The sequence below is a fragment of the Ranitomeya imitator genome, chromosome 4 (assembly GCF_032444005.1).
Source record: "Ranitomeya imitator isolate aRanImi1 chromosome 4, aRanImi1.pri, whole genome shotgun sequence".
In the NCBI taxonomy this organism is placed as follows: domain Eukaryota; kingdom Metazoa; phylum Chordata; class Amphibia; order Anura; family Dendrobatidae; genus Ranitomeya; species Ranitomeya imitator.
In genome coordinates, this window is record NC_091285.1 from 677,149,710 (window position 1) to 677,163,510 (window position 13,801).

At 43.0% G+C, this 13,801-nt stretch overlaps 1 protein-coding gene and 1 long non-coding RNA gene across 3 annotated transcripts in view; one reads left to right on the forward strand and one right to left on the reverse strand.

The window, feature by feature from the left end:
• The window catches only part of LOC138677301 (uncharacterized), a 355,122-nt gene that overhangs the window by 146,713 nt on the left and 194,608 nt on the right, over positions 1-13,801 (reverse strand). The window lies entirely within an intron of this gene.
• Positions 1-13,801, forward strand: part of LOC138677299 (mucin-17-like) — a 57,189-nt gene that overhangs the window by 31,341 nt on the left and 12,047 nt on the right. The window contains exons 6-10 of the mRNA XM_069767335.1: positions 1,342-1,478; positions 5,789-5,845; positions 6,269-6,434; positions 9,114-9,281; positions 12,284-12,375. Coding sequence (XP_069623436.1) covers positions 1,342-1,478; positions 5,789-5,845; positions 6,269-6,434; positions 9,114-9,281; positions 12,284-12,375 — 620 coding nt within the window. The remainder of the gene's footprint in view (positions 1-1,341; positions 1,479-5,788; positions 5,846-6,268; positions 6,435-9,113; positions 9,282-12,283; positions 12,376-13,801) is intronic.

Genomic DNA, 13,801 nt, shown 5'->3' on the forward strand with positions numbered 1-13,801 from the left:
CAAGTCTTCTCACGTTGCTCGAATTGTATGAACAGGCTTCTCAATAGGTCTCTAGCACTGGAGTAGACAAATAACACATAGGGACAACACACATTTTTACATACAGGGGGAAAATTAAGATTACCATTGCTCCATACAATTTTTATCGGTGTGTGAAAAATTGGAATTGAGGGCGCAAGTGTCGAATGCGCAGCCCAGCCGGGCAATTTGCGCCTTCTTCATAAGTGATAGGTTGAATTATCCGGGAAATGTTGAGTAAAGTTACCTCCGATCTGCAGATTCTGACACACTCACTAGAAGGGGGTCCCGAGTACCTCCTTTCTTCTTTGACCAAGGTGAAGAGTGCCCTTCATTAACCCTTCCACACAGGAGTGGACATACCATTGGTGCAACCTGTGCAGTCACTCAGGGGTCAAAGAAGTTAACGGGGTCCCACTACCACCTCCAAAGCAGTCACTGATGCAAGGAGGAGAACATATATTGATCTTGAACAGGGGCCCTCTTCTGTCTGTGTCCACAATTCACCGCACTAAACCACATACTGTATAAACAGAAGAGCAGGAACAAAAGGCACAGAGAGGAAGCCTGGCACCATGAATGGGGAAAAAAAAGGTTGCCGATAGTATAATCCCAATTAGGAAGTCATTTTAGGGAGTAGGGGGTGATGCGTTTCGAAAGCGGACTGCTGCCTACTCAGGTAATATGCAAAGGAGTTGACCGATACAAAAAAATCCACTACATAAATATCTATTTTAAACCCTAAACACTTTTGTAATTTCTAACTTTTCTTCCTGTGACATTTTGTTCAAGTCCCAGCATTCACTAGGACGTCTCAAACATGACATCACAGGCGGATGACCCTGCAGTCTCTTCCCCGCACCTTCCTGAAACAGGATGTCACCATGAATCAAGGCCTCTCAAGTTAATCACAGGGAGAAGGGACGGTAGCAACACTGCACAGTCAGTCCTGCTTCTATCATTGCTGCCCATCATTGGATGACGATCCATAGCAGGATGGTAATAAAAGTTGTGTTGGGCGATGCAGAACACAACGTGATGACGTCCTGTTGCAGGGCCGACCTCCTGAGACTGCCCAGTGATTGCTGGGACTCGACCGGAACGTTTCGCTCAGTGGACATTACCCCGTGAGTCCTCATACCATAGAGGAGCGCCTCGGTTTCTACTGTATTTTTCATAAACCACATATACGCTCTAGCACTCCAGCAATATCACAGGAATAGTATCATTAACCCCTTAGATTAAATCCCTTCCACCTCTGTTTTGGCACCGCACCCTCGGAGCCCCTCTTCCAACTCATGACTTTCCATGTATCTGTTATAGAAGCGGCAGCATCATTGTGGACCATAAAGTGATTGTAGAAGTGACATTTAAGGAAGGTGTAAACGTGACAGAGGAGTGCGAGGAGATCTTCAAAGAAGTGGAGATGAAGCTGAACGAGGACACAAACAACTGCACCGGTAAGGAGGAAGCCTCAACCCCTCAAGGACAATTTTAAGTTTTTGCGCTATCAAACCTTCCTCTCTTTCTTCCAAGAACCATAATAATTTCATTTTTCCCAGAAACATTACCAATATGAGGGCTTGCCTTCTACAGGCCGAGTTGTCATGTCAAATCAGACCATTCGTTTTACTATACAACGTAGTGAAAAACGGGGGGAAAAAATCCAAGAGGTGTAAGATGAAATAAAAAAAAAACAAAATATAAAAAGCAATGGTGGAATTGTGCTTATCTTATCCATCATTGAATGTGTGGTAAAAATGACTGGATAAAATGATTCTCCAGGTCCGGACAATTATAGCAATGACAAGTATATTTTTTTAGTGGCTTAAAATAATTCAGAACTTTGTAAGTAGAAAAAAAAATTGTGACATAATTGTCATTTTCTGAGACCCGTAATTTTTTTAATTTCCTGTCAACGGAACGGTGTGAGGACTTGTGTTTGTCTGGGGTACATGCAGTGTTTTGATCAATTGTTTTTGCATTTTGTGATTAGGTATAAAGGTAGAAAAACAGCAATTCTGACATTTCCATTTTTATTCTTTTCTTCACAATATTTGCCTTATCAATTAAATACATTTTAATTTTAATATATCAGACCTTTATGAATGAGGTAATGCCAAACTTGCATATTTTGTGTGAGTTTAAAAAAATATATATGATATATATATACATGTCATGGCCGTGGAAGAGGTTATGACTTCATTCCACATTTTTCAAATTCGTTTTAACAGCTTCATGCTTCGAAAGCCATAAAATGGCTAAAAGAAGAGGCCGCTCCATTCTCATAACAACTACCATATGACAGCCGCCATTATCTTATACCAGGGGGTACCCATAAATAAAGAGAATTGTTTTTTTATAAATCTTTATAAACATCTTGAAAACATTAATCCAATTCACAATTGTGTCCACTAGAGGACGTGCACTTGTCCCAACGGTTTTTCCACTGTTCTAAACATTTTTGAAATTCTTCTGAACTAATTCTCTTCAATGCCAACAACGATTTTTTTTCTTGACCTCTTCTACGTCCTGAAAAGGCTTTCCCTTTAGGTTTTTCTTCATTCTTGTTAATAAGAAGAAGTCGCAGTGGGCTTCGTTGTGCGAGTAAGTGGGTGAAAAATTGTTGCCATGCCATTTTCCACCAAAAACTGGTTGACTTTCAACACTATGTGGGCAGGCATGTTGTAATGATGAAGCAGCCAGTCCCCCGATTGTCACAATTCAGGTAGTTTTTTTTTTCCTCACTGCCTCCGCCATCTCTTCAGCACTTGTTGATAGTAATGTTGGCTCACTGTGGCACCCAGAGGAGCAAATTTAACGAGAGAGACTCATTTGATGTCCGCGAAAACCAAACCATCATGGACTTCAAGTTTGATTTCACTTGCCGGGCTTTTCTTTGGTCTTGGCGATGAAGCTTCTTCCGCTGGCTGGACTGCTGTTTTGTTTCAGGATCATAGGCATAACAACAAGATTCATCCCCGGTGATGACTGACTTGACCTACCTAGCCCCCTGCAACTTTTTCTTATTCCCAAAAATGAAGAAAAACTCAAAGAGAAAGAGTTTTCAGGACAAAGAAGAGGTTAAGAAAAAAATTGCTGTAGGCTCTGAGCAGCATTAGTTCTGAAGACTCTAAAAAAAAATGTTTCGAACAGTGGAAAAACCGTTGGGACAAGTGCATGTCTTCTAATGCTCGGAATTATGAAAGGGATTAATGTTTTCAAGGTGTTATATTAAATAAAAAAAATTAAAAAGCAATTCTGTTTTTTGGGGGGTAGCCCTTCGTATGTGGAATAAAAAAAGTGCAATGCCTCTGTAAAAGAAGTCTGAAAAAAAAAAAACCTTTTAAAGAAAACACCACAAAGCGTTTTCTGCTTCAAAATCGATGTGAGCACCCTGCGTGAACATACCCTAAATGTGATTTTTTTGTTCTATTATACATGGTGTTAGGACTTTGGGAATATCATATGTCTGGATGTGTTTTGATTTGTTATTTTTTCGGATTTTTTTTCTATTTATTTTACAGAAGCACATTTTTACCTATTTTTCTTAACTGTAATTTCCTTTTGAATCTAACTATTATTCAATTAACCCTACAGTATATATATATATATATATATATATATATACATATATATATATATATATATATATATATATATATATATATATATATATATAGTCTTTTCATCTTCTGATCGTTTATACAAAGCCTTGTTGTTACAGTATTTTCTGTAGGGTCAGACGAAAAACTTCAGCTGCTGTTTATAAATGTCGCTGAAGAGATATTATGAGAGCGCACTGGCCTATAATGTTCTGGAGCTTTCCTCAAGTTATTCCTTAGCAACTGACTACAAGCTCTCAGGTTGTAGTCTGTTGCTAGGGTGCACCTTAAAGAATTTTGTAGGCTTAACATTAACTAAATATTTCATATATGACGGTGATGAATTTCAGATCGTTGGGACCCACACTGATTGCTTGATCAGAGGATCCAGTTTCCCGTCCTTACTTAGAAAGTGTATAAATGGAGCCCGGTTGACAATCCATCCTGTTACTCTTTTTAAGGGTTTCCCAAGTTTGAATGTTATCTTCTATCAATGAGATAGAGAATAATTTTTTGAGATCCAAGAGAGGTCCAACTGTGTCCACTACCTCAGTGATGCCGAAAACAGGAGGTCTGACTGAATGGAGCTCTGGCCGATCATGCACACATTCGATCTATACATTCTTAAAGGAGGGCCAGAGATTGCCGGCGGACATTCGGCACTCCAGTTAGAATGAATGGAGCGGTAGCGCACATGATCATCTACACAATCATTCGGTCAGGGCTCTACAGAGCTCTGGTTCTCAAGGTCGCTGGTGGCCACATCAGTCAGACACCCAACAATTGGAAAATGAGCCTCTATTCATGGATACATTTCAAACTATGGGATGGTCCGAGATGTATGCGGCTATTTCTAGAAGTCCATTTAGACAATGACTGAAGAGAAGGTGTACAAGGGTAGCTATTACTTCATGTAAATGGTTCACTTCACAAATTCATTGTTCGGATTGATGGGTCCCCCCCGAAATCAGCAAGTTATTACCGATCATGTATTATTATTATTATTATTATTTATTATTATAGCACCATTTATTCCATGGCGCTTTACATGTGAGGAGGGGTATACATAATAAAACAAGTACAATAATCTTGAACAATACAAGTCACAACTTGAACAGTAGGAGAGAGGACCCTGCCCGCGAGGGCTCACAATCTACATGGGATGGGTGAGGATACAGTAGGTAGGGTAGAGCTGGCCGTGTAGCGGTTTGGTCGATCGGTGGTTACTGCAGGTTGTAGGCTTGTCGGAAGAGGTTGGTCTTCAGGTTCTTTTTGAAGGTTTCGATGGTAGGCGAGAGTCTGATATGTTGTGGTAGAGAATTCCAGAGTAGGGGTGATGCACGAGAGAAATCTTGTATGCGATTGTGGGAAGAGGAGATAATAGGGGAGTAGAGAAGGAGATCTTGTGAGGATCGGAGGTTGCGTGCAGGAGAGTATCGGGAGACGAGGTCGCAGATGTATGGAGGAGACAGGTTGTGGATGGCTTTGTATGTCATGGTTAGGCTCTTGTACTGGAGTCTCTGGGTGATGGGGAGCCAGTGCAGGGATTGACAGAGGGGAGAGGCCGGGGAATAGCGGGGGGACATGTGGATTAGTCGGGCAGCAGAGTTTAGAATAGATTGGAGGGGTGCAAGAGTGTTAGAGGGGAGGCCACAGAGCAGGAGGTTACAGTAGTCAAGGCGGGAGATGATGAGGGCATGGACTAGGGTTTTTGCACATTCTTGGTTTAGGAATGTGCGGATCCGTGAAATACACTGAAGATAACTTGCTAATCTCTAACAATTTTGTTGAATTGACGCTCTTGCCAGAAACCATAACTATGAATTTTGTAGAATCGACTGATGATTACTATAGATGACAGAACCCGAAGATAAAAGTTTAGGGTTCTTATCGGACAGTTACTGACGATGCTAAACGCCGGAGACAGAGAGATTGAGATTTTTTTCTCTAGATGTAAAGTTCAGGTGCTCCTTGTTTTCCAAAGGGACGGTTTCTGGTTCAAGTTTGGGTACAGTTATGCTACCCAAACTGGACTTTGAACTAAAGTTCAGGTTGGGAATTGGAACCCGTGCTTCCATGGCTCTACTCATCCCTAACATTTACACATCGATCCTCAAATGAAATCACAAACTTTTAACATCACCATATAATTTCCTCTTTTACAGATGACCTGTGCTTTACTGAGGTAACGGTCACGCCAGGACCACTGGTGACCACAGATGGTGAGTGGACACAAATGCTCCTATGTTCTTTGGTGTCACCCTTGTTTTTATGCTTTACGGTGCAAAAAACCTTGGTGGATCTATCTAGGCTTGCACAAGATCGATCTTCCTACAGAGCATTCATTCATCAAGTCAACATGGCTCAAGATCGATCAGAAGGCCATTAAATAAGTAGATAAATCTCATCAAATCCTTTGGCGTTACCAAGATTAAATATATCATTGGGCGCAAATATAAATCCCAGAGCTATAGGTAATACAGAATTCAACATAAAGCAAGGTTCTACCACATGTTTTAGCCACACTGGTTCTTTCCATTGTCTTGGACCTCACCCACCACGAAGAGACGCCCGTCGTCTTTTTCCAGTCAAAAAAGAATGCAATTGAAGTGATGTAGTGGTGGGTTTTTTTTTTGCCTTCACAGGCATCTGCCAGGAGAAAATACCAGAAGGATTCAGAGACTTCTACACTCCTCTGGTGACAGTGGATGGCCTGACCTGTGTGTCCTACTGCGAACAAACTTCTCCAAAATACGTGAACTGCAACAGTGGAAGCTGTAACATAAAGAAAGGTCAAGGACCGCACTGCTTGTAAGTTGTGGCTAGAGCTGTCATCTTGGTCTCCTAGTCTCCTTCTCAGGCCAGCTTCCATGGTTACATAGGGGGGATCCTGGGTTTTCGTTCGATCTTTCTTATCCTTTTCCCCCTTTTGTGGTCACTATCTTTCATCTTTTTTTACTTGATTGATTAGTGCCACGCCGTAAGCGGCGATAAAGGGGCAGGACGACGTACTGGGACCCGCACCTGTCCCTACCACTATAATGGGGCCCTGGCTTTCCCTTATCTCAGGGGTACCTATGATGGTTAGGAGGCCTGAGCCGCCAGCGTATCCCTGTCTCCTGTGCAGGCCCTATCAGTGTCCCCCTCTCCCCCAAAGGAGGTGGACTGCACCAGTGTAATAATACAACAAATAATAGGGTATACAGACAAGGTAACTAAAAGTCTCAAACTCACCAAATGCTCACACAACCACAGAGGAAACACAGAGAAGGGAAGAGAAGGAATAAACTTAGGAAGGAAAACAGGTTTAACATGCAACCAAAACCGCAGACACCAATCTCTGTAAATAAACCTCCAACACCAACACTACGCTCCTTCAACCTCCAAGTCAGGCAGCAGAACTGATCACTGAAAATAGCTGAAGTCAGGACAGGGTCTATATAGAGGATCAGATTACAAAATCCATTTCAGCTGAGAGAGACCCAGGTCTCAGCAACTCAGCAACAAGGTTAACTCCTGCACTGCTGGCACAAAGCAGCCAGGTCAGAATATAGGTGAAGAGCTTCTGTTCACTGTGTGTGAATGAGGCCCAGAGCGCTGCGGTTCTCTGGAACCTCTCTGTCGTGTTAGCCCCGTGACAATTAGAAGGCAAGTTCACAACAAGGAACTATGGTGCTATGATGATACCACTGAGGAACATGGTCCTGGCGAAACCTTCTTTCTCTAGCTGTAGATGCCACTTGTTATAGTTACTATTTAATCATAGTTTATTGGGTTCTGCAATTCACCCTATCATTTTCTTACTCCTTTACTATGGATTTTTTCCACATCAGTGCCCCAAACAGTATAAAATATCCCAAGAGAGATGTGTCAAGAGCAGAGTAGAGTGAATCAATACACCACTCCCTGGTCCAGCAGGCACACAAACCTTCTCCTTCCTGCCAGCATCCGAGTCACGTCTCCTGATTTGTAGGCCAGGCCATCATTGTGGTGTGACGCACCCAGGACATCACGTCAGACCTCCTAATCACAAGGAATAAGAGTCAGTGATGAGTGGTCATATAGGAGCGCCTAGGAAGCAGCCCAAGGGTGGACAGGATGTCGAGCCTCCACCGTAGCTCCAGCCGGGAACCTCCAATGGAGGATGGGAACAGTGAGACAATGAAAACCAGTCTTAGGAGTGCAGGAAAGAGACACAGACTAGAGATGGGGTTAAACCACAACGCGTTTCGACGGAGGATCCGTCTTCATCAGGTGGATGTTTATTAATGACAAAGGGGATGGGGTATTTAAAAGGGAAGCAGCCATTCACAGCAGTCAAAACAGTCACATGATATAATCATAGTCACATGTTAAGATGGCATCTTGTGTTACATTCAAAAAGGAGAAAAAAGCAACCAATTCATATAAAACATAAGATAAAAAATCATGAATTCACCATGTTATTAAATGTATAAAATATGCTAAAAGCAAATAAAATAATTAGATATAAAATATAAACAGGTTAGTAGACAATAAAAAGACCAAAATCACATAACTAAAACAGGCAGGTGATAAAAAAAGGTAAATAAGGTTATCTAGTCACTATCAATCGTTAAGTTCAAACCTTCAGGGCCAAGCGTGCCAAGCTTGAAGATCCAAAATCTTTCTCTATTAATTAGATTGTTGAAGCGATCAGGTATGTGGTCAATATAATCATTAGTTTCAGAAGGGGCAGAGTGGCCACTGTACCACAGTCATCTCTAGTCAAGATCTTGGGTCTTTCCATGTGAATTTTGGGTCAGTTTGATGCGTCCCATGATCTGATATTATTTGGCTTAGCAGCAGCTGCCTGATGCTGGTTTCTAGAGTTTTGATCACCCCTTGAGAAAGGCTACACCACCGAAACGCGCGTCGGGGTGGATGCTCCCTGGCACACTACGGGTAATTACATCCGCTATTTCAGCTGTTTTTACTTTGCCCTTGTTATTTATGATCTATACTGTGTGGCCAGGTTTCATACTGATTAGGCTTTTGTGGGAAATGTGCAATACATATAAACATTGTTATTAGACAGCACTAAACAGGTTCCTGTTTGCCTATATACATCTTTCGATATGTTTCTTGCCCAGTGAGTATCCTAACTTTTTGACATGTGTTAGTGGTTGTAACCCCTTCCTTGTCCTTTCCTTTTGTCATCTTTACCTGATCACTTAATAAATTTGATATTGACTATTTAAATCATATTTGGGATCCTTTTTGTCGTGTTTTTCTTTGGTTTGGTAGAGTTTTGATTACCGTAGTCTTAAATAGACGATGACAATGATAAAAAGAGGAAAGCTCAGTAGCTTTCTTGTGTAGAAGACCCTGCCAGGAGAGAGGTGTGGACCTGTGGTGGTCTTACAGCCCCCTTCTGCAAGCAGCTGGGATTGCACACAAAGTTGCCTCAATTCTCAGTTTCCCACCTGTGACCCCCACGGGACTGAGAACTCTTCTTCTTCTTCTACACAGATGCCCAGAAACCGATCTCTACATATACACATCTTCAGACTGCGCAGAAAAACTCTCTAAGTCAGGAGTCTACGGAGGGATCGGCACGGCCATTGCAGTTCTGGCCATCATTGTTATCACTGTCATTGTGTTATTGGTCAGAGAACACAAGAAGAAGAAGATGTCCGGGTGAGTGGACGTTACACAATTTTTGAGTTTTTCCTAATATTCACCATGGAGTATAAAGAACAGAGGGGGTGCCTATAGCAAAGGGGAAAATGGCCTCCCTACATCAGTGCCAGGTCTTTCCATCCATGACCTAGAGTTTGCTTCTCCCTATATGGCTCCTCATGGCCGATGATCCCCATGTTTGATAATAATGCAGTTCCTCTAGGAAGGGGCCTCCACATTACTGAGTGGCAAAGGGGCGGTGCTACATCCATGTTGGCATTTTAAGGACGTTTAACCCTGCTGTTGTGTTCGGTCAAAAATGACCGTTTTCGAACTTTTTTAAAAACTTCATTATGCGGTTCTGAAACTTGTGGTTACTTCTATTTTCCTACTTTAAGGGTTTCTTTCTAAGGGTACTTTTTTTTTTGTGGTTTAGTTTTTGCGCCCCTTTTTTGTTTACACTTGTACTGTTCCCGGTCAAAAATGAGACCGAATATCATTTTATGCTAATTTCAGCCATTTTTTTTTTGAGTAAAACAAATGAGTTATAATTTCTTTTGAGACTACTTATTGCATCTACTATTGTTTATGAAGTAAACGGTTGCTTTAGGTGCAGATTTACACGTGCTTTCAGTACAAACCATACGCATTGGCTTTCAGTACGGTTCTGTGCAATTTTTTTTTCCTCTGTATGTTATTTACCCTGCTTGAATGTAAACAATAGAATTATGTGAAGATTTTCTGAAAAAAAAACTGATTTTTTTTAAATTATTTTTACTATTTTTTTTCAATAAGCTCTTGTAACCTTTATAAACACAAAATAAATTCAAAAAAATTGAGTTTTTTACGTATTTTTTTTAATAATAGTATAATAATGCAATAGGTATTCAAAAAAAAAAATTTTTAAGTAGCTAAAACAGCATTTTAATAGGTCCGGTCAAAAATGACCGGAGCAGTACAAGTGTATAGTGGAAACGAATACAACAGCAGGGTTAAGACCCTCTTTCAGTCCCACCTAATAATGCCCCAAATCCTACACAACCCTAAGAAGTGTCCGGTGTCTATGTAGAAGCCAACCCTTTTTGATAAAATTGTGCAAAATGGTGACTGCAATCAGCAGTATGCGCTCTCCGAGAGTTGTATGGTCTGCCTGCATGGGGTGTACGCTCTTGGGGAGACATTACGGAGTGTAGAGGAGCATTCCTGGTACCGGAGGGGAGGATATACTTTTTGAGCGGGGAAGAAATGTTTTTTTTTTTAAGCTCAACATTCCTGCCAATCACCTGTATAGTTGGGACGCCTGCAATCGGTGGGGGTCTGAACACGCTGGCAAACCACAGCAGCAATGGAAGCAGAAGAGGAAAGTAGGTTCGGCACATCCATCCAGGTATGGAAAACTGTTAGGGTATGTGCACAAGGTCAGTAAATGGCAAAGCTTTGGACGCAGCACATGTCCGCTGTGTCCAAAGCGCTGCCGGCTATTGAACACAGGTGATTCCTGAGGTACGCAGAGTCCAACCCACAGCGTTTACTGACTGTGTGCACCTACCCTTACTGCAGTAAAGGTTTTCTGCCACTAGACGGTGCTATAGAGTTTTTTTTTAAAGACTTACCGAAATAAAGGTATTTAACCACTAGATGGTGCTGAAGATAATTTATAACAATTACTACAGTCAAGGAATTCTGCCACTAGATGGTACTGCAGATAATTTATAACAATCACTGCAGTAAAGGTATTTAGCCACTAGATGGTGCTGCAGATAATTTATAACAATCACTGCAGTAAAGGGTTTCTGCCACTAGATGGTGCTGCAGATAATTTATAACAATCACTGCAGTAAAGGTATTTAGCCACTAGATGGTGCTGCAGATAATTTATAACAATCACTGCAGTAAAGGGTTTCTGCCACTAGATGGTGCTGCAGATAATTTATAACAATCACTGCAGTAAAGGTATTTAGCCACTAGATGGTGCTGCAGATAATTTATAACAATCACTGCAGTAAAGGGTTTCTGCCACTAGATGGTGCTGCAGATAATTTATAACAATCACTGCAGTAAAGGGTTTCTGCCACTAGATGGTGCTGCAGATAATTTATAACAATCACTGCAGTAAAGGTATTTAGCCACTAGATGGTGCTGCAGATAATTTATAACAATTACTACAGTAAAGGGTTTCTGCCACTAGATGGTGCTGCATTTTTAAAGGCTAAGTGCAACAAATGTTTTTGGCCACTAGCTGGTGCTGTAGAGATTTTAAAAGGCTAACTGAAGCATATGTTTTCTGTTACTAGATGGGGCTGCAGTTAGGTTATTTAAAAAAAAAAAAACTATTACTGCAGTAAATGTTTTCTGCCACGAGATGGTGCTGCAGAGTTACTTAAAGGTTAATGCAGTAAAGGACTTTAGACACTAGATGGTGCCGCAGATATTTTTAACAGTTACTGTATTAATTGTCTTCTTCAGCCGTTAGTTTGTGCTTCAGAGGTTCTTAAACAATTAATGCAGTAAACATTTTCTGCCACTAGATGGTGCTGCAATTTTTTTAAAGGCTTACTGAAAAAAGTTTTTATCCACTAGATGGTGCTGCAGTAATCTTAAACAATTACTGCAGTAAAAGTTTTCAGCCACTAGATGGTGGTACAGAGGTTTCTAGACAGATACTGCAGTAAAGGTGTTTGGGCACTAGATGGTGCTGCAGAGAGATTTACAGTCCAAACCTGAACATAAGTGCTTTCTGGTCACTGTTGCTCAGAGCCGTATTTATTTGTAACAGCACACCCTGTGGCCAGGTGTGGCATTGCAAAGGAAAGGAATAAAAATATGGAAAGGTAAAGTTTATTCGAAGAGGTAAAGTAGGAGAGTTAGTGGCATCCATCCGGCCTTTTGGGGTAAATCTCTTCTCTAATGTGTCACTCCTGTCAGGAGTGGTCAGGGCATTCTGGTTATTGTAGTTTTTCAGCAGCTGGAGACCAGAGTCTATGGATATGACAAACCTTGTGTCTGTTTTACAACTTTAGGGATGATTATTATGGAAAGATGGTGGATAACGAATATTACCACGATAAGGATTTTGGCCACTCGAAACTATCAGTATATTCCGATGAGGAAGGTAAGTCCTAACATAAGAATTTTTTTGAAAAACCGTACAAGAAGGATTTTATTACAGAAGAGGAAATTGATTTATAAGAAATCAGATGCAAATTTCATGAAAAAAATGGAAAAATCTCCAGAGTTTGCATGGATCCAGCAAAATGGAGGCGTATTGGCTATCATTTTATAGGGCTGGGAAAGAGTTAAAAATGGTCAAATGTTGAATTCATTAGTCCTAGGTCCACATTTCACCCATCCCACCACTGCAGCTCCCCACCTGGTCTTTCACCTGTCCCACCACTGCAGCTCCCCACCTGGTCCTTCACCTGTCCCACCACTGCAGATCCCTGCCAGGTCCTTCATCTGTCCCACCACTGCAGTCCCATGCCTGGTCCTTCACCTGTCCCACCACTGCAGATCCCTGCCAGGTCCTTCATCTGTCCCACCACTGCAGTCCCATGCCTGGTCCTTCACCTGTCCCACCACTGCAGCTCCCATGCCTGGTCCTTCACCTGTCCCACCACTGCAGCTCCATGCCTGGTCCTTCACCTGTCCCACCACTGCAGCTCCCTGCCTGGTCCTTCACCTGTCCCACCACTGCAGCTCCCTGCCAGGTCCTTCACCTGTCTCACCACTGCAGCTCCCCTGCCTGGTCCTTCACCTGTCCCACCACTGCAGATCCCTGCCAGGTCCTTCATCTGTCCCACCACTGCAGTCCCATGCCTGGTCCTTCACCTGTCCCACCACTGCAGCTCCCATGCCTGGTCCTTCACCTGTCCCACCACTGCAGCTCCATGCCTGGTCCTTCACCTGTCCCACCACTGCAGCTCCCTGCCTGGTCCTTCACCTGTCTCACCACTGCAGCTCCCCTGCCTGGTCCTTCACCTGTCCCACCACTGCAGCTCCCTGCCAGGTCCTTCACCTGTCTCACCACTGCAGCTCCCCTGCCTGGTCCTTCACCTGTCCCACCACTGCAGCTCCTTGCCTGGTCCTTCACCTGTCCCACCACTGCAGCTCCATGCCCTGTCCTTCACCTGTCCCACCACTGCAGCTCCATGCCTGGTCCTTCACCTGTCCCACCACTGCAGATCCCTGCCAGGTCCTTCATCTGTCCCACCACTGCAGTCCCATGCCTGGTCCTTCACCTGTCCCACCACTGCAGCTCCATGCCTGGTCCTTCACCTGTCCCACCACTGCAGCTCCCTGCCTGGTCCTTCACCTGTCCCACCACTGCAGCTCCCTGCCAGGTCCTTCACCTGTCTCACCACTGCAGCTCCCTGCCTGGTCCTTCACCTGTCCCACCACTGCAGATCCCTGCCAGGTCCTTCATCTGTCCCACCACTGCAGTCCCATGCCTGGTCCTTCACCTGTCCCACCACTGCAGCTCCCATGCCTGGTCCTTCACCTGTCCCACCACTGCAGCTCCATGCCTGGTCCTTCACCTG